General features: G+C 39.0%; 1 protein-coding gene across 1 annotated transcript in view; it reads left to right on the forward strand.

Annotated features, from left to right (window-relative positions):
- Positions 1-17,862, forward strand: part of PHLPP1 (PH domain and leucine rich repeat protein phosphatase 1) — a 137,314-nt gene that overhangs the window by 88,640 nt on the left and 30,812 nt on the right. Inside the window, exons 4-8 of the mRNA XM_068197935.1 lie at positions 1,760-1,926; positions 11,766-11,912; positions 12,440-12,670; positions 14,665-14,867; positions 16,487-16,547. Of these exons, the coding sequence (XP_068054036.1) occupies positions 1,760-1,926; positions 11,766-11,912; positions 12,440-12,670; positions 14,665-14,867; positions 16,487-16,547 (809 nt within the window). The remainder of the gene's footprint in view (positions 1-1,759; positions 1,927-11,765; positions 11,913-12,439; positions 12,671-14,664; positions 14,868-16,486; positions 16,548-17,862) is intronic.

The raw sequence follows: 17,862 nt of genomic DNA on the forward strand, positions 1-17,862 counted from the left end.
TGTACAAGTGTTACACCTGAAATTAAACATTCCTCCTTTTTAATTTAACATGTGTCAGCAGTGTGATTAGAACTGTGCATTACTGGGCATAAAGACTGAATACCCAGTATTCAGAGATGACTGCTCAGTATAGCCTATGAATAATTCTTGTCTCTTACTACAAAGGGAAGAAAAATACTAGCTACAGTAACAAAAGGACTGAACTAATTGAGTAACAAAACTTCACATGTTTTAATGGATGTGGGAGGACTGGATTATTAACGGTTGCGTTGGAGAAAAGCACTGCAGTGTCTGTTCCCCTTGGAGCTTATGGCTGTGTGTTTATAGTAGCAACCACTTATCCTAAGGCCTGTGTTGGAGAGGAAGAATAATTCTGTGGCCTTCCTTTCAGTGGCAAGCTACTTCCTCAAAACCTGATGCCTTTAGTTTCAGAGTACCTTGTGGCAGGGACTCTATCTCTGCCCAGAAGGTTGAGTGGTGTGGCCTTCATCAGAGTTGAGAAGCTCTTATGTCACTGGGCATTGATGAGGAGTTGTTGGGTCTTTTCCTCTTTCTGCCCCTTAGATATGGTGTTTGTACCTCCAGAATCCCAGCATAAAAGGGCAGTGAAACGATAGATGCTTTTGGTGTGAGCAGCTGACAGAACACCGTAACTATTTGAGCACTGCTAGTGTGGTCTCAGAAACCTAAAATGGTTGTGAAGTTGTTTCCTTCTCTTCCTTTGATTCAGCCATGCCTTCTCCAAAAATGCCATTCTTCTAGCATTTGGCTCCTCTTCCTTGCCCACTGTCCACACTGCCTTGCATTACTGTGTGGTGCTGCTTTGCCATGTAGTATGTCTGTGACACTACTTTGTGAAAGAACATATTAGTAGCATAGGACAGAAAATATAAGCAGCCTTGTTTTTGATTTTGCTGGTGATATTTATTTATTTGTAGTAAAGTCTAGTAAATAAGTAAAACAGGAAGATGTAGTTCACTGAGTTGCATCCTAGAGATACGGAAAGGGGCAGTATTGCCATTACTTGAAGAAGTTGCCTATAGGTCTCTGTGGAATGATGCTAGCTATAGATATATGTGGTGCTAGGTGATATGATTTTTTAGCCTCTATAGATTGTGTTTGTTCTGCCTTTTCTCTTTCTAGAAAACAGTGTTAAGCTTCCTGTTAAATCTCAGTTTTGTTTTTGTCATATTTTTTATCACTTCTGGACAGTCTTCTAATTAATTGAAAAGAAATGAGTGCTTGGTGCTGTGCTGCTGGGCACAGCATTTTTTCTCTTCAGTAAGGTGTAAATGGGATAAGTGTTCTTCTGTCATTTAATACCCATCTTGGAGGTATGAAACCAAGACAATGGTGATGACTGCTAATCCCTCACTTCCACTCACTTAGAGGAGGCAATGCTACCCAAAGGACTAAACTAAAGCTCATGCCAAATATCTTATTTTTTTTTCTGGTTATAAAGTATTGCGTAACTTCACAAATGAAAATAGATTCATTTCACATATTAATTTGACAAACCTTTGCTCTTTTCTTCCTGCTAGTCATCTGTGGACCTGGTTTAAGCACTGAGGCCAAGAAAGAGATGATGGCATAACTTGCAGCAATTATGTAAAAGGTGTTAGATCAGCTATATATGCTGGCTATATATGCTGGCTTCTGCTGTGCTTAAAAAACAGTTAATCTTGGGCTGGTAGGGGTGAAGGACATGTTCTTTTTTTTATTACTGTATTGATATATTGGTGTTGTCCTTGACTTGCAGGTTGCATCACAACGCATCAGCTCAGTGGATCTTTCATGCTGCAGCCTGGAGCACCTGCCTGCCAACCTGTTTTATAGCCAAGATCTCACTCATCTCAATTTAAAGCAGAACTTCCTGAGGCTAAACCCCAGCCCATCCACAAGTAGAGCGCTAAATGAATTACAAAGGTAAAGTAGTATGGTTCTACTACTCTTCCTCTGTCCTTGGAGCCATGATCTGCAGGAACTTTCCTAGAAATTACTACCTCCTCTTGTGGAACATTGGCCTGACTATAATGCTTCAGAAATTGGTTAATTTTTGTGTGTTAGAAACAGACTGGCTTTCATAAGAAACTTTGTTTTTCTTGTAAATAGAAGGATATTTTCAGCCCAAAATGCAATTTTCATAATGTGTTTTTATCTACCTACTGAGGCAGACTGTAGTTCTTCAGCCTTGGACTCATGTGAGTATGAGTTGGTGAGCTGCCCATCAAAGGCAGCCATTCTAGGTAGGAACAGTACTGCATGTGACCAAGTGAATAAGTTTTTTGTTAGGTCCCCCCAAGCAAAGGAAGCCCTGCTTTCATAAATTCAGTCTGGTTCCTGTCCTCCTTCTATTCTGCTCAAACCTAATTCTTCTTTCTTAGTATCTGTGACCTTCCAGTTCTTTCCACTGCAGCTCATCTGAGAGTGTAACAAATGGGTAGACAGCAGCATGATTGGTGCTCTGAATGATTTAATGTATGTGTTCTGTGGAATCAGCAGCCTTTCTGTGTTCACCAAGATGAATGTTCCCATACTGAATATAAAGCTGTGATTTTAATTTCAGTGGTAAGTGAATTGCAAAGTACCTCAGGACTGTATTTGTGGATGGTCCTGTTTGAACAAAATGTTTTAAACCACATTTCTAAATCCCTTCCTCTTTGAAAAAACAACTGAAAAGTACAGGATGGATTATGCGGGCTGTTGTATTTTTATATCATTCCAATTTCATTTTGGAAAAACAAAATATCTGGCATAATGAAAAATGAATGAACCCAGCAAGTCTGCTTCACAAACAAAGCAGGCAGCTATTCCAAGACCTTATGAGCACAGTCTGGAGAGGAATTCTGACTGGACTGTGAATGTCAGCATAGGTGTCCAGATAGCAAGTGGAATTTTAGCATAAGCTAGCAATGAACATGGACAAATAATCAATGTCTTTTATTTTAATGACTTATTAAAATTTTTCCTTTTTAAATATCGGAAAGTGTAAAGGAGATACTTGGTTATGCTTTGTTCATGTACCTACAGCAAATTTCTGTTTGGAATAGATGTCAATTTGTCCGTGTACCTGCAACTAATTCTGTTTGGGATTAGAAAGCATTGATAATTAATGTGATGGGCAATGTTCATTCTCTGTTTAATGTTCTCTTGGTATTGGAGTTGTAGGAACAGCTGATGAGTCTTGCTGATAGTTAACAAACCATTAAATTTTTTCTTAGTAACATGAGACTGAACATAAAAGAGTGAATAAGTCCAGGTAACAAAATATAACGCCTGTTTTCTGAGATTCTGAGATTCTTCTGAGATGAGGAGAATCTAGAGAAGTGGCATATCCCTGAGATGGTATAAAACTGATTGTCTCTCATTCTTCTGTGAGCTGGCCCTATTCTGTAAGCAAGTAATATTCTGCTCTGCTTCCATTGCTTTGAGCTTGGCAAAAAGGCACGAAGTAGATCTGGGAACTTCTGGAGAAAAAAAAAAATTAGGTTACACAGCACTGTTTTGGTGTATCTGAGTTGGTGCATCAGAAACTCCTGCCCTTGATGTTTCCCTTTGTCTGCTTGATGTCCTCCAGCCATGGCATCACCCAGACAGTGAGTAGCTGGAGGAAGCTTTTGCCACTGTTTCCATTGCTGTGCCAGTGGGAAGGGCTCTGTGAAGTAGCTATAGTTCCTGCTGAGGGTTGGGAAAAGCGATGCCCCACTGGTTGTCTTTTGCCTCCGTGCTGCAGCAAAAGCATGAGCCTGACCCTGGAGTGTATTCCCAAGCCATTCTCCTTCCTGCCCTATGAAACACAGAACTGGCTTCTCCTTTGGGTGGGAAAACTTGAGGTGTACTTGTGTTCCCATAAAGCTTTGAGCCAGCTTGACTGCTAGTAAGGCTGCTTTTCTCTAGTGAATAAACACACAAATATCTAGAAAGAGGAGAGCACTGTGTTTTGAAATCATTAGTGAAACCCAGTATCAAAACATGTGTAAAGTGAAGCTCATTGTTCTTGTGAACACACATCTCATTTATTTTTTCTTTTTAAAACAATTCCATAAAACCATTTTGAGATTTATAGGGGTTGTACAAGGTAAAGCTTCATTGAATAAACCAAAAGTCTTTTCATGTTCACCATGTTCTTTCAAATCACAGGAAAACAGGTACAGAATCTCTGCTGTTCTGATTTGGTACTGTTGGCTTTCCTACAAAATTCTCAGTTGCTAAATTGGAGCTGCACATGAGGCACAGCACACTGAATCAAGCCTACAGGTATTTAAGGCTCCAAAATAGCCATGTGCTTGGATATTTCAAACAAAAAATATTAGCATATATATACCTACCCTTCCTGGTACAATTTTAAAGTAAAACCTGGTTAGCAAGGCAGTCTGGGAAAATTTGTCTTGCTATAAGCAGCTCTTGGTGTTGCAGTTCCTCTTAATAAATCACTTTGCGTGGTAATTTAGTGAATGCTGGATTTCAGGACAAGTGTGTCAAAGACACAATAAAATACCAACATTTCAGCCACCCACTAAGTAGATTTGCAAGCAGCTGGGTCATAGTAATGACATGCTGGCTGGTGCACTGTCATGGCAGGTACAGTCAGGAATGTACTGGGGAGAAAAGGAATTTCTATTTTTGTGTATGCAGTTGCTTCTTTCAGTCGTTTAAATAATATCATTTGTTCCATTTATGAATAAAAGGTTTAGTCCTGATCAGTACATGGCATCTGAAGGTGTAAAGAGGTGTAGATGTACTTTTTTCCCCACTAGCTGCACTTCTACTTGCTTTACTGTCCACTCAACCCCCTTTTGTTGCTGTAGATGATCTGCAGCTGTGAACTTCCATAAATGAACACTCTGAATATTGAAAGGTAAATACAGCAACCTCTACATTTTTCCTGCTTATCAGGGAATACATATTTCATGGTATGTATACAAGTAAGCCATCTGAAAATTCATCTGTACTGAAAAAAGCAGCAAATTACGCTACTTGTTCTCCCTCACAGAATCTTTTCTAAAACTACAGGAGAGAATGTTTCTCTTTTGGAGAAGAGAGGAGATTCCCTGGTTGAAATGCCAAGAAGAGTTCAGACTTCCTAATTTTGCAGAGTATTGTTGCTCTGAGTTTGAGGCAAAAGAATAGACCACAGTCTTTATTTACTGTTGCTCTCCTTCACTGGACTGAGAACACTTTATATTTACAAGTAATTGTTTCAGTTGGTGTTGTTGGAAAAAGTGGTTGGCATCAAGAATATTATTTTCTTGTTAATGTTGAAAAGTAAGTTATCAGTATGTCAATTTTTAAGATAAGATTGTTGCAGAATTAAAAGAAAAATAAGAAAAAGAAAAGGGAGATGTAGTAAGACACAAAGTTGTTTTAAAAATAAATAAAATTATGCTTGCCAGTTTTATCTAAAGAATAAATTAGCATTCTGATCATGGTTGTTAACAGTGATTATATAGATTTTTATCTTAAGATGAGTTGATATCGTTTCTCTCCCAGAACCCTTATAGAAATGCACTACCCTCTGTGACATCTCAGGTGAACCTCTCTGGGGCTAGTGGCAGAAATTTGAAGATGCATCTCTAGATTATGAGAAAGCTAGAGAACTCTGAATTACTGATGCAAGTGTTTCTGAAATCCCTTGCAACTTGCAATCTTTATCTGAAAACCCAGGATTTCAGGCAACCTCAAGCTAAACCCTCCTTACAAATTCACTGTGCAATAGGGATGTAATTTAAAATGTTAATCTTTGTTCAGAGAACACTTGGAAGCAAGGGGGAACCAGTATTGCCAACCTAACTGGTATGAACCCAGCAGGCAAGGTTGCTGGAAGTCAGTGTGAGATGCAGCTTGATCTTCGCTTGTACCTAGAGATTGAGGAGCAGGGAGGAAGGTCTCCAGCCTGCCACTTGGTTGGCCTCAAAGTGCATTGAGGTACTCCTTGTGATTATTGCTATTTGCGTATGAAACTGAGGTTAGTGGAGAAAGTTGGATGGTTTAATGAATGCCAATTATACATCTACCCCCTTGTCAGGCCCCACAGGCACTACCGGTAGATGTACCGGAAAAGATTTGAGCTTTCTCCTTCCCCCCCACCTTTATTTTGGGAGGTGTATGTTTGGGTTTTGGGGTGTTTTTTTCTTTCTTTGTTTTCTTGTTTTCTTGTTGTTGTTTATAAGGTTTGGGGTTTTTTTGTTTTTTTTTTTTGTTGTTGTTGTTGTTTTTTTTTTTTTTTCCAAGGGTGGTTAGTGGTTTGTGTTTTGGGTGGGGTTTTTTTTTTATACTCAAATTAATCCTAATATGTGGAGCATACTAACTTTGCTTGTTCCATAGTATGTGAAGATGTGGGGAGCTTCTTCTCACAACTGTGTTGGTCTTGGAGAGGAGGAAATCTTACTTTTATATAGTTTCTTCTCTTTCACCTAAAGTCAAACCCTGCTGCTTAGATAGCTGCACTTCAGTGTAAGAGGAAAGGTTGGTGTGGTACTGACAACCAAAGGTCTACTAGTAACAAACCCCAGCCAGTGCTTGCTATATTTTAATGCTACATTTATTTTCTCATCTCTGTAGCTTCAGAATTTTTAAAAAACTATTTGTAATGCTAAAGATGGCACTTGGAGTTTGTTGTTTACATAACTTCACTGCTCTTGTTTTATCCACCTTATATAGATGTTGAAGAAAGAGTTTGCTTTTATTAGTGCATCTTTGCAAACCTTCGTGACTGTGTTCTCCTTAACTCCTATGTATCTTTGTGATCTCAAGAAAGTGCCCTCATGAACACCCAGCAAAAATCAGTGACATTTAATTAGAGAAAAATGAAATAATAAAATTAAATCTCTGCAAACAGCTAAGTGGGAACAATTGCAAAATTGGTAGTTTAATGCCTGAAACACATTGAATTTTTTATTTTATTTTTTAAATTGGAACAGTGAACTTAATAGTGGTATGAGAAAAATAAATGTCAGTAAGATATATGTTATAAAAATAGCATTTTTAAAATAGTGTAGTCTAAAAGTAGAAATTGCACTTGGATTAATTGGATTCACTTTAGTGAACTGCAAGCTAAGTACAGCAGTCTCTCTTCCAAGTAATGTTTCAATAAGTTAACATATTTATGGAATCCAGTTATTGTTTATCAGTCTGCAATTTACTTGTCTAGTTTTTTGGATATGGCTTACAAAGTAAGAGTTTTCTTCTGAAGTAGTTACACGTGTTTCAGTTTGGAAGTCCACCACAGTTAATGCTTTTGTATTTCCATTATAAATTTCCTGTAGAGAGGAAGTGAATATATTTTCACTATTTTTTTGTAAAAATTTTGTCCTTCCTCTGAGGTCAGTCTTTCTCCCCATATGAAGCAGTGTGTGGCAGGTATGTGTAGAAACTGCGAACTTCATTGTGCAGTAGTGTAGGTTCAGGTTATTTCTACTAACAAAACATTCACTTGGTTCTCTTGTCTTTACGGTACTCTTACCAACCATGTAATATAATAAAAGCTTTAGTGCTGTTAAATTTGAAGGTAGTCTGAATTTGACTTAACATCTGATTATTTGTCCATTTGAATTGTCTTACTGATTTAAGACTTTTGCAATGACACCGTTCTGGAAAGGGAATGCTATGACAATATTTCTGGCACTGGGCTAGCAGCTCCCTTAGGCAGTGAGGCCATGGAGGGTAATCCAACACAACTGCAGAAAGGGAGTAAATTGCACCTTTTATTTCCAAGGAGGAAATTGCCATGGCAGAATTTTAGGGAAATTCTCTTCGTGATTACGTGGCCAGAGTAGCAGGTGGTCAAGATGGTGGCAAGTTTTAGTTTGGTTCTAAGTCTTGTCACAGCACTGCAAGGCAAACACCATTGTTCTGCTCAGAAATGGTGCTGAAACTGAGGAACACTTACATTGATGCTTGAAAACAATATTGAGCTGTGGCCACAGCACAGTGATGAGAGCCCAGGTTCTGGAGATAGGTTTGGAAAAGTGATTGCTTTCCTTAGACTGAGTTCTTTATTAAGCCATGCCTTTCCTTGCAGGCATAGTAAAATACTGCTCTTTAGTTGGTTTTGGTAAGAGTAGGGCAAGACCAATTTTGTCAGATGTCCCTGTTATGGCTGGATTGCAGTGATGGTGTATGACCACCAGTTGGAATACACTATTCCCCTTGTCCCAAACACAGTGGAACACAAATGCTGTACTGCATAATGGAAATACCTCTGCTGTTTACACCAGGTAGATCTGAATTTGAAATTAGCCTGTCAGTCAGTTCATTGCTTTGCTGTGATAGAAACTTCTATTGTAGGTACCTCTCCTTATTTTTCATATGTCAAACTAAAGCCCTTCCTGAAGTGGCAGCTTCAGGATTAAATAAGTGGGCAGTTTTTGGCTCAATTAGGGCAATTAGTGTTGAGTCATATTGCATGTTTAAATCCAAGGGTTGACATGTCGACATTTTGCTCTAGCTTAAAGTAGGGCTATTTTTGTTCAGCAAAGTGAGTGTTTATGTATTGGCCATTACAATAGAAAGCTTAGTGTATTGAGAGATGCTGTTCTTCATTCAGGTTGACTTTTACTAAGAGATAACAAAGTCTGGAACTGTGGAAGAAGGACGAAAAGCATATGTATGCACTTGATATGAGGTTATTACACTGTCATGCGTCAAATGAGCAGTGTTGTGCCTTTTTTTCTTTCTAGCAATGCCATGTGGGCAGCATTGTTGTGTGTGCCTGCTTCTGATAAGAGTAAAGATGTGGATGTGAGAAAACAGCAAAGATGTTGCTCTGTAAAATCTGTTGGAAGCATAATCCTTTGCAAATTCAGCTGCAACAGAAATCTCGAGTCTGTAAAATACTTCTCTCCTACCTTATTTATATTGATGTGATATACAAGTGATACTGGTGTGACTGACTGTAAATCTGTCTAGATATAAGAAGCGCTGTAAACAATTCAGCATTTTAAACGTGCAGTGTGGCAGTGCTCCATAGCGGAAGTGCACTGGCATGTTTGTGATGTGGATAGTGTGAAGTGAGTAGCCAAAGATGAGAGGTAGACTTAGGTCTTAACTTTGAACAAATGCCTGCTAGTTTGGCTCAGTAATGTTCTCCACTTGACAGAACTCCATGAGAATATTACTTTAGCACTTTCTAAATGAACACGTTTGCAATTGGGGAAGAAAATACCTCTTTCCGGCTAGATGTCTTAAATTAGTCTCTTAACTTTAACTAAGACTGTGTGTCTGTCTTTCACCATTTCTGTAAATGTGATTCAACAATGAACTTTCATTTGTGGATTTTTTGATTTACACTTCCACGTGCATTTTGTATGAGTTTATCCAGTACTGGATGTACTATTCATCCTCACTTACACACTGCATAGACCTGTTAACCAGTTCAGCTTGTGTCCTGAATAGTTAGATTGCTCACCAAAGACCTTTAATAAGCACCCATTACAACATACATTAGAGCAGTAGGGATGTAATCCAGATATGTTGGGTAGGGGGAGCTTTTTCCCCCTCCTCCTCTTTGACCTAGGGCAGTTATGCACAAGAATGTATATAGAAAACCTTGAAGCTGAACATGACACTGGAGTTACTGTATTTCTTAGCTTCCTTTACCACCTGCTGCCCCAGTCCTCTTTCCTCTGTTAGGGTGATCTTCTGTAATTTTATCTCAAGATTGTGTTTGGGATCTTCTAGTAGATTGTCTGGTGGACAAGAGCCCTGAGACTATCCTTTTGAGACTACATAGCGGTACAGGTAAAGGCTGTAGCCTCGGTGTGGTTGTTAAATGAGTTAATTCTTCTTTCATGGTTGACTTGAAAATTGGAAAGGTTACATTTTGATGTTTCTCCAGCAGCTGAGTTATTTTGACTTAATCTTCACATTTTTACTTTTTTTTGTACTTGCCTAAATACTGGCAAAAATATTGTAAAGGCTTAGAGTCCAGTGCTTGGAGCACTCTTGTTTGTATTTGCAACTAACTTTGAGGTGGGACAGCTGTTCCACCACAGAAACAGCCCAAATTTCAAGGCAATATATCTGTGCCCTAAATCTACAGTTATCTTCAAGATAAATGCAGGATTGTGTGTCTCAGTTCTAGATTCAAGATTTTTAAGTCCTTTCTCTCAAAATAGAGGAGTATGAAGGTATAATGTTTAAAAAGGTACATATTTCTTTTTCTGGCTAGCAGCCCTTATTAACTTACCCTTGCCTCCTTTTTAATTTACAGTTCTCCCTTTAGAGAAAGACTAGTCATTGTTTCTGCAGAGTAGCATTTTTCCCCTGCAGCACTAATTTGATTGCAAGATTTCCTTTGGTTTCCATCTAACTTAGTTCCAAACTTCTGCCTCCATCATGGCACAGGGCCTTCAAAATTTGTGATAACTCTGGCAATGATTTTTCTATTTTTTTTTCTCCTGCCATCATTACACCAAAATACCACTAGAGAGTACAGCATTCCCTTGCTTGCTGCAAGCCTGTGTAAATGCTGTATGTGTTTGCAGCCTGCCTTTGGGGCTCAGCATCGCTCACTGAAGTACTCACAGCCCTCACAAGGGCACTGCTTATGCTTTCAGTTGAATTTTAGTCAGTGACATGAGTTTGATTTAGGCAATACTGAAGGTGTGTGCCAGTTGATTGCAGTAGCTGCTAGGGATTTTTCAGTCTTGTTATTAAAGCTTTTCAGCCTTTTAATGCTTGATGCATTTGCTCTCCATGTTTCCTAGTTGGAGAAGGACATAGTTGTCTGAGGTAGGAATGGGCTGATGCAGAGGCTATGGATACACTGGCACATGCTGCTGGAGATTACTTTTATGTAGAACAGCAGCACTCATGGGTGCAGTTTTGCTTACATTGCCAAGTTATATAAAAGTCTGCTCACACAAATAAAGGACTTGCTTCTTAATGAAGGGAAAATTAAGTCCAGATAAAATGTCCTGGTATAAGCCGTGCCAGAAAAGAAACTTCCTCCCATCTATCGGAATCTGACAGAGATCTTTTCATTCATCCTTTTACTTGGCTTTAGGCACACCTCCCAGTGGTTGTCAGGCAACCATAATAATGTTGCTGAACATGCAGGCTGGCTAATTGGATTGTCCCCTTCTCGGGTTTTTAGTTTAAGCGGTTTTGGTCATTTTTAGTAAGGCAAACACATGCAAGTTGGTTTTTTTGGCTGATGTCATAAACCAAGGGGCTGTAAGAGTTCTGTGACATGTCAAGGACAAAATTTTGCCTCTGTCATTACAGAAACTGTGCTAAATTCTGTTTTAATTCAGCACATTTCCCACTTGTATTCCAAACAGTCTATTCTAATGAGAATTTTTGTTTGGAGGGCAAACACGAATGGTCCTGAGCACACAGCACCACAAAAAATTAGTGTTCAAATAGTCTGAGAATTTCCTGCACCTTGTAACCTGTGTCATAATGGAAGTTTTACTACCAAAAAGTGGATTTGGGAAAATAGCAATGCTTTAGTACAGGGTAAGATACCACAGAAGTGAAATATATAATAAGGATGGCAGGGGATTTGTTCTTTGTTACACTCATTGGGAAATGCATTTAATGTATTGTTCAGGAGGGTCTGTTTGTCAGCTTAACGTGATTGACCTCTTATGAGTGGTGTTGAATTTGAGTGTCTGGTAGTTTCCCTGGTTATTCTGAGCATATAAATAAAAATGCATGTGATTTGTATTTACTTAATCAAACTTGCCTTATAGTAATCATTGCAAGGCAACTTAGTGTGGATTACTTATTTGTTTCCTTTATTTTTTCTTATCTCATTTTAGATTCACCAAATTGAAGAGCCTTAACCTTTCGAATAATAATTTAGGAGACTTCCCACTGGCAGTCTGCAGTATCCCAACCCTGACTGAACTGAACGTGTCCTGCAATGCCCTCAGAAGCATTCCAGCAGTTGTAGGCGAAATGCACAAGCAAGTACTTTCTTAGAACTTTCACATACACAGCCTGACAATAACAAAGGCAACAAGCAGTTTCATGACTCTGCATGCTCCTGCTATGAGAAACAATTTAAACTTACTGGGTTCTGTCAGAGCAGACTGACTTGTAGATCCATATGGAAGCGATTGTGGATGGAGGGAAAGCATGCTTTGTGCCTCAGAGCTCTTCCATTCTCCAGCATTTAACTCAAAGGTCACCTTCACGGTGAAGAAAATCTTTTAACCCTTCTTGCTTATGTTCTTCAGCTGTCATACGAATTGTAGTTCTGGAGATAGAACTGTCTAACAGCCTACACTTCATAGTTGCAAAGCTTTTAATTATTTGGTGGATATCTTCTGTAGCAACATGTTACAGCATTATTCACTAACATTTTTCTTTCTGCTGCCCTTTTGTATATTGTATGTCACTGTAACTGCAGCAGACTTGTGTGTTTGAAGGAAGGAAATGTGATTTAACAGGTCACTCACTTTCTTCACTCTCCTTTCCCCTCTTCTAATAGCTTGCAGACATTTTTGCTGGATGGCAACTTTCTCCAGTCCCTTCCTGATGAATTGGAGCATATTCATCAACTCAGCTATGTAAGTCTGTCCTTCAATGAGTTCACTGACATTCCTGGAGTGCTGGAGAAGCTGACTGCCATGGATAAGCTCTGTATGTCAGGAAACTGCATAGATACCCTGAACCTACAGGTGTTAAAAAGGATGCCTCATATCAAGCATGTGGATCTAAGGTAGGTATTCAGAAAAAGGGAAGAATAAGTGAGCCTAAATTATTTGTGTTGAAATGGCTGCTCCTTGGCTGTCAGAATTGCCTCTGGGTATAAATCTCTTGTGTTTGTCCACTGAACCATGTTTCTGGTGGTGTTATGTAACTGCCAGCACTTGCCATGACTTAGCTGTGACTCTTCTTTGAGGAAGTTGGAGCATTTAGGGGGAATAGGTAGAAAAATGAGTTTCAGGGGAAATGAATGTTTGCACCAAAGGATCAAACAAAACAGAGCCTGGGACGCTTGTGATTCCTGCAGTTTGTGTTGCTGCAGTGTTAATACAACAGACATGATCGTCCCTGGCCCAAAAAGCTTCTATCTGAAATGTTACAGATTTGTGAGGTGAAGAAAAGGGCATTGAAGATGAAAGGGCAAAAACAGATATTTTAATATTTCTTGGTGTGTTAAAAGGCCTTGTCCACCATGAGTAATGTTATTTTATTGATACCCTCAGAGGAGTCCAAAGAGATCCTTATTACAAATGGCTCTGGTATGAGGTGGTTGTCTATTGTTATGGTCTTTGGGGAAGACAAATTCTGCAATCAGCTGGTCAAGGCTCAATTCAGAGCCTGGACCATGAGGTCCATATAACTTTGAATTTTGGAACCACGTAGTTAAGCTAAAGTAAGATAAAAATTTACTGTACTGCCATGTATCTGTCAGACTTTGCAGTCTAGCAAGGGCCAGCATAAGTTTAGCTGAAATAGGTAGGTGAATTGTTTCTGGTAGGGTTAAAATATGTCTGTGTTTGTACATATGTTAAAAGCAAATAAATTTGCCTCAGAGAAGGGATCTTGTGGCTGACCTGGCCATGAGTTCCAGTGGTGCAGTTCCAGCCCTCTCATTGTCTGCTGCATCCTTTCTGCACCTAGCAGTGAATAGTGGTTCTTTGTGGTACTAACTGAAATAGTAAATTTTGTACTTGGTGTACAGTGAAGTGCTTTGCTTCAGTGAAGTCACAAAGAAGCACTGTTTGCAAATTGAAAATAGAAAAGGTAAGGTGGTGTTGGAAGGGACATACTACCCTTATTCTTTTAACTGGAAGATGTAGCTACTCTAAAACCACAACTGTTAGATAGAGGGCAATGCTTGGAAAGCAAGAGCAACAGGAGAACTGCAAGTATTTGTCATCTGCTGTAGAGAGGGCTCAGCTGGCTTAGTGGGCCAGCAGAAGTTACTGTACTGATTTTAGTGTTCTGCTCAGAGCTGGGAATTTGAAACTGATCTCTTTGAAGTGCTCTGCAGTCTTAAATTTTATGGGGTTATAGATAATCTCATTCAGTTACAACTTCTGGGGAAGTTGCTGAGTATTAACAGTATCAATGCACTGCAGTGAAGATGTGTAAAACCCGTCCTCTTTATCTGTCAGACCCAATCGTCTTGGATTTTTGCTTTGTTTTCTTTCAACACCCATTTTCAGGTCTCTGAATTTGCCTGCTGTAAAACATGGAGAGGCGAGAAGCAAATATATGGGAATTCATAAGTCTCAATTTGGCCTTTCAATAAGGCAAGGGTCTCCATTACATGCTGGTTACTTGTATGTGATGTATTTTTCCAGCAGATGATAGGCCAGCAAGAACTGTAGAGGTTTTATTCTTTTCCAAGCTATTGGGCACAAATAACAGCCAGATCATCTTTTATTTCTATAGGCACAGTAACAATAATACTTAGCTTCTTGCAGAGCTTTTCATCAGTAGTTTTCAAAGTAGTTTAGAAAGGAGCTTGGTGTCATCATTCCTTTGTCATGATGGATAAAGCTACAGAGCATAGCAATCCTGCTTTTCAAAGGATTAAAACCATAACATAACAAAGGGGAAAATACTAAAAATCAACCTTGATCAGAACCTGAAAGCATGCTAGTTTAATCCAGTGCAACTGATTGACTGTAGGGCGAGCAATGGTTTGTCAGCAGGAGCCTGCCTTATAACTACACCTAATCTCCTTTTTTTGTTTGCAAGATTGAATTCAATTAGGAGACTGGAGGCTGATGAAATAGATTTTCTGCATCATGTGACCCAACTGGATCTGCGAGACAACAAACTTGGGGAGCTGGACGCAACAGTTTTTAACAATGTGGAAGTGTTACACTGTGAACGGAATCAGCTGGTAACCCTCAAAATCAGCGGCTATTTTCTCAAAGCTCTGTATGCTTCCTGCAATGGTGAGTGCATTTTCAGGGCAGCTGTGGTATTGTCATTGTACATGGTTCTCTGTGAGACGCTTGTGGAGTGTAGTGCACACAATCAGGGGGCTCTTGACACAGTCCTAGATAAAAGGGTTTCACATGTGCTGTGTACTGCTACTGGCAGTTCTGAACTTTAGAAATGTCTTCCAAATAATAACACAATTTGGAGGTCTAAGAACTATGAAAATCTTAGAAATTCTTCTCTATGTCAGTAGGGTGACATTGAATTTGTCACTTGTTTTGGTTGTATTGATGTGTTGCTCTACTAAAACCAGTAAGGAATTTACTGCTTTTCTCTGCACTGAGAAAGTTTGATCAAGTGGCCATTTGGGAGACAAACCAAAACGATAAATTTTTGCTTCTCCCTCTAGCTGCTTACCCTGTCCAGAAGGCTGTGAAATTCGTAATTGTAACTTCACTTGCTCATATTTGATAATAAAAATAATGCAGCCTTCTTCAGTTGCATAACTGTGTCTCTGTGTTTCATGAACAGGATCTGTTTGATCTGTCTCTGGAAACTGCTATTACTTAAAATACTCAGTTTGCACCATGATTTTTATCATTTGGAGTAGTTGAGTGTGGAATAAAGAAAATGCAAAGTAGGAGAACTCTGCATTTGATGAGCAGTCTGAACTGCCTTTAAAAGGCTGTCATCTTAGCAATATCTAAGCTTGCACCTTCATTAAGTATTCATGCCAGGATCTTTGTAGCTGAGAAAAGTTAACATAATATGAGCATGTGCTGTTCAATGTGGGCTGAGAATCCAAGTCAACCCATGTCTTGCAACCAACTGCCTATTTGGTCTTGCTGTTCCTCCTGGCTTGTCCTCTCATTACCCTCGGCTGCCTTGTTTTCATCTCATTTTCCAAAGAAATTGCTTGTTAGAGTTGCACTTTAGTTAATTTTTCTGTAGGTTTAAATAAATGTTTGGGTTATGGGTTTTTTAAAACTTAACACTAAGCACTAGCTACCTGAAACTTTAGGATATGAACTATATTTTGATTGCTTCAATAATAACATTACTAGCTGTAGTTATGTTATGAAAGATCTGTAAGGCTGCCTGCAACTGGGAACTCCACAGACATGCCAAGGCTTATGTAATGTGTTGACAAATACTCGGGATCTTGCCATTCCCTAAAGGACTCTGGTATTCTGTAACTTGCTGTTCCAGAGTGGGGAGGTTCCCCTCCCATGCTTATATCTCAAGTGACCAGTGGAAAAAAAAGTAGAGCAGTTTTGTGACTGACTCTTCTGGGCAGAGGGCAGCGGAAGTGAAATTACAGCTCTTGTGACAGAAATGTTAAAAATGAGAATTTGCCATGAAACTTTAAAAATGCTCCAGTTTCTTGTCCCTGTTCAGTTATACAGTGTCAGTCATAGCAAGTACAATGTAACATAGCAAATGTACTAAGACATAATAAAGAAACAGGACTCACAAGGGGTTCACAAAGGTCCAAATCTTCAGAAATTTTTTTAGGTTATTGATGTGGTCTGAAATCTCTGGGTGTTAGGTCTTAAAATAGTTCTTATGGAACAGTCATTTAAGTGCAAATCTTTATCAACACTTTTCTTGTTATATATATTTTTTCCCCTAGAACTTGTTCACCTTGATGTGTATCCGGTTCCTAATTGCCTGGCTTATATGGATATTTCTAGGTAAGAGTATGTTTTTTCTTGGACCTGTGAAATATAAATCAAAGAGACTTATGGAACGATGACGTCCACTGTCATCTCGCTAAGTGGGAATGGGGGTAGAAATTGGACCTTGGGATAAGAAAAGACAAATTTTCAGAGTTAGAGGATGCTCTTTTCCTGTTGGTCAGTTCTCTCCTGTTTCCTTTTTATAGATTTACTTTTTTTTTTAGTTACTGCTCAAATCAAAATTTGTATTTCTTTATAGTTAAAGAGTTTCCATGATTTGAAGATTTCTTGTCTATGGAGCTAGAACATGATGATTCAAACGCACACCAATCTGAGACTTGTTCAGAAGTAACTTTCTGGATGTGTCTGCATCGTAAGCCCTGCGTAGGTGATGGTTTGATAGTTTACTCATCAGTTTGGCAGCTCCTGCAGCTCCTCGTAGTTCTCTGCAGCCCTGGCTGCTGCAGGGATGTCTGCAGTTGCCATTTGAATGCATACATAAATTTCACCTTAATGAAGGAGGTGGGATAAGGGAAGAAATTGAAAAGGGGGTGTTTTAGTTTGTTTTACAGTTCCAGGAATGAATCAGGAAAACATTTATACACGTGCTTAATGGCTGTCTTATTTAAGAAATTACTCATCTGCATTTAAAGTGATAATCTCATTCATTAAAAAACCTGTGTAAAGCACTCATGCTATTGAGGGTGATCATAACAATTAGTGAGCCACCTGGGCTAGTGGCCATCAACTCGGAAGTTTCATCATCCCTCAATTACTCACATTGTCCTAAATGTCACTGGTGTGACTAAATAAGTGATTTATTGAAAAGCAATCTTTGAAAACTGTTTCTTCCCTTTATTTGTTAATGAAATTGGTGTAGAATGCACGATTTTGTTCACAAAGCCCTTTTTGTGCTTCGTCGGCAGTGATGGCATTGTAACTAAATGGGTAGGGTGTCCTTAGCTTTTTGGCTGTCTTGGAATTTGGGAAATCCATTTGAGATCAGAAAGGAAGCTATCTGAGAAGAGGGGTTAGGTTACCATTGCATATTTTGATTGAGGACTATTGCAGGAATAAACTAAAGGATATGAGTACATGATTGGTTTATATTCATGCTTCATAAGCATCCTATTCCTGAATTTCAGGTCTGCAAGTGCCTGACTATTATTTGACGCCCAGTTTGCATCTGTGAATGCATTTGCACACAATCTTCTCCGTGTATCTTGTGCTGCTAATTTTGTGTCTTTAAGACAGGATACAGGAGTGCCCCACAGTGCCTATTTGCATGTTTTTGGTGCAGTATTTGGAAAACCTTGCCTTCAAGATATTA

Source organism: Anomalospiza imberbis, chromosome 1 (assembly GCF_031753505.1).
Source record: "Anomalospiza imberbis isolate Cuckoo-Finch-1a 21T00152 chromosome 1, ASM3175350v1, whole genome shotgun sequence".
Classification (NCBI taxonomy): Eukaryota; Metazoa; Chordata; class Aves; order Passeriformes; family Viduidae; genus Anomalospiza; species Anomalospiza imberbis.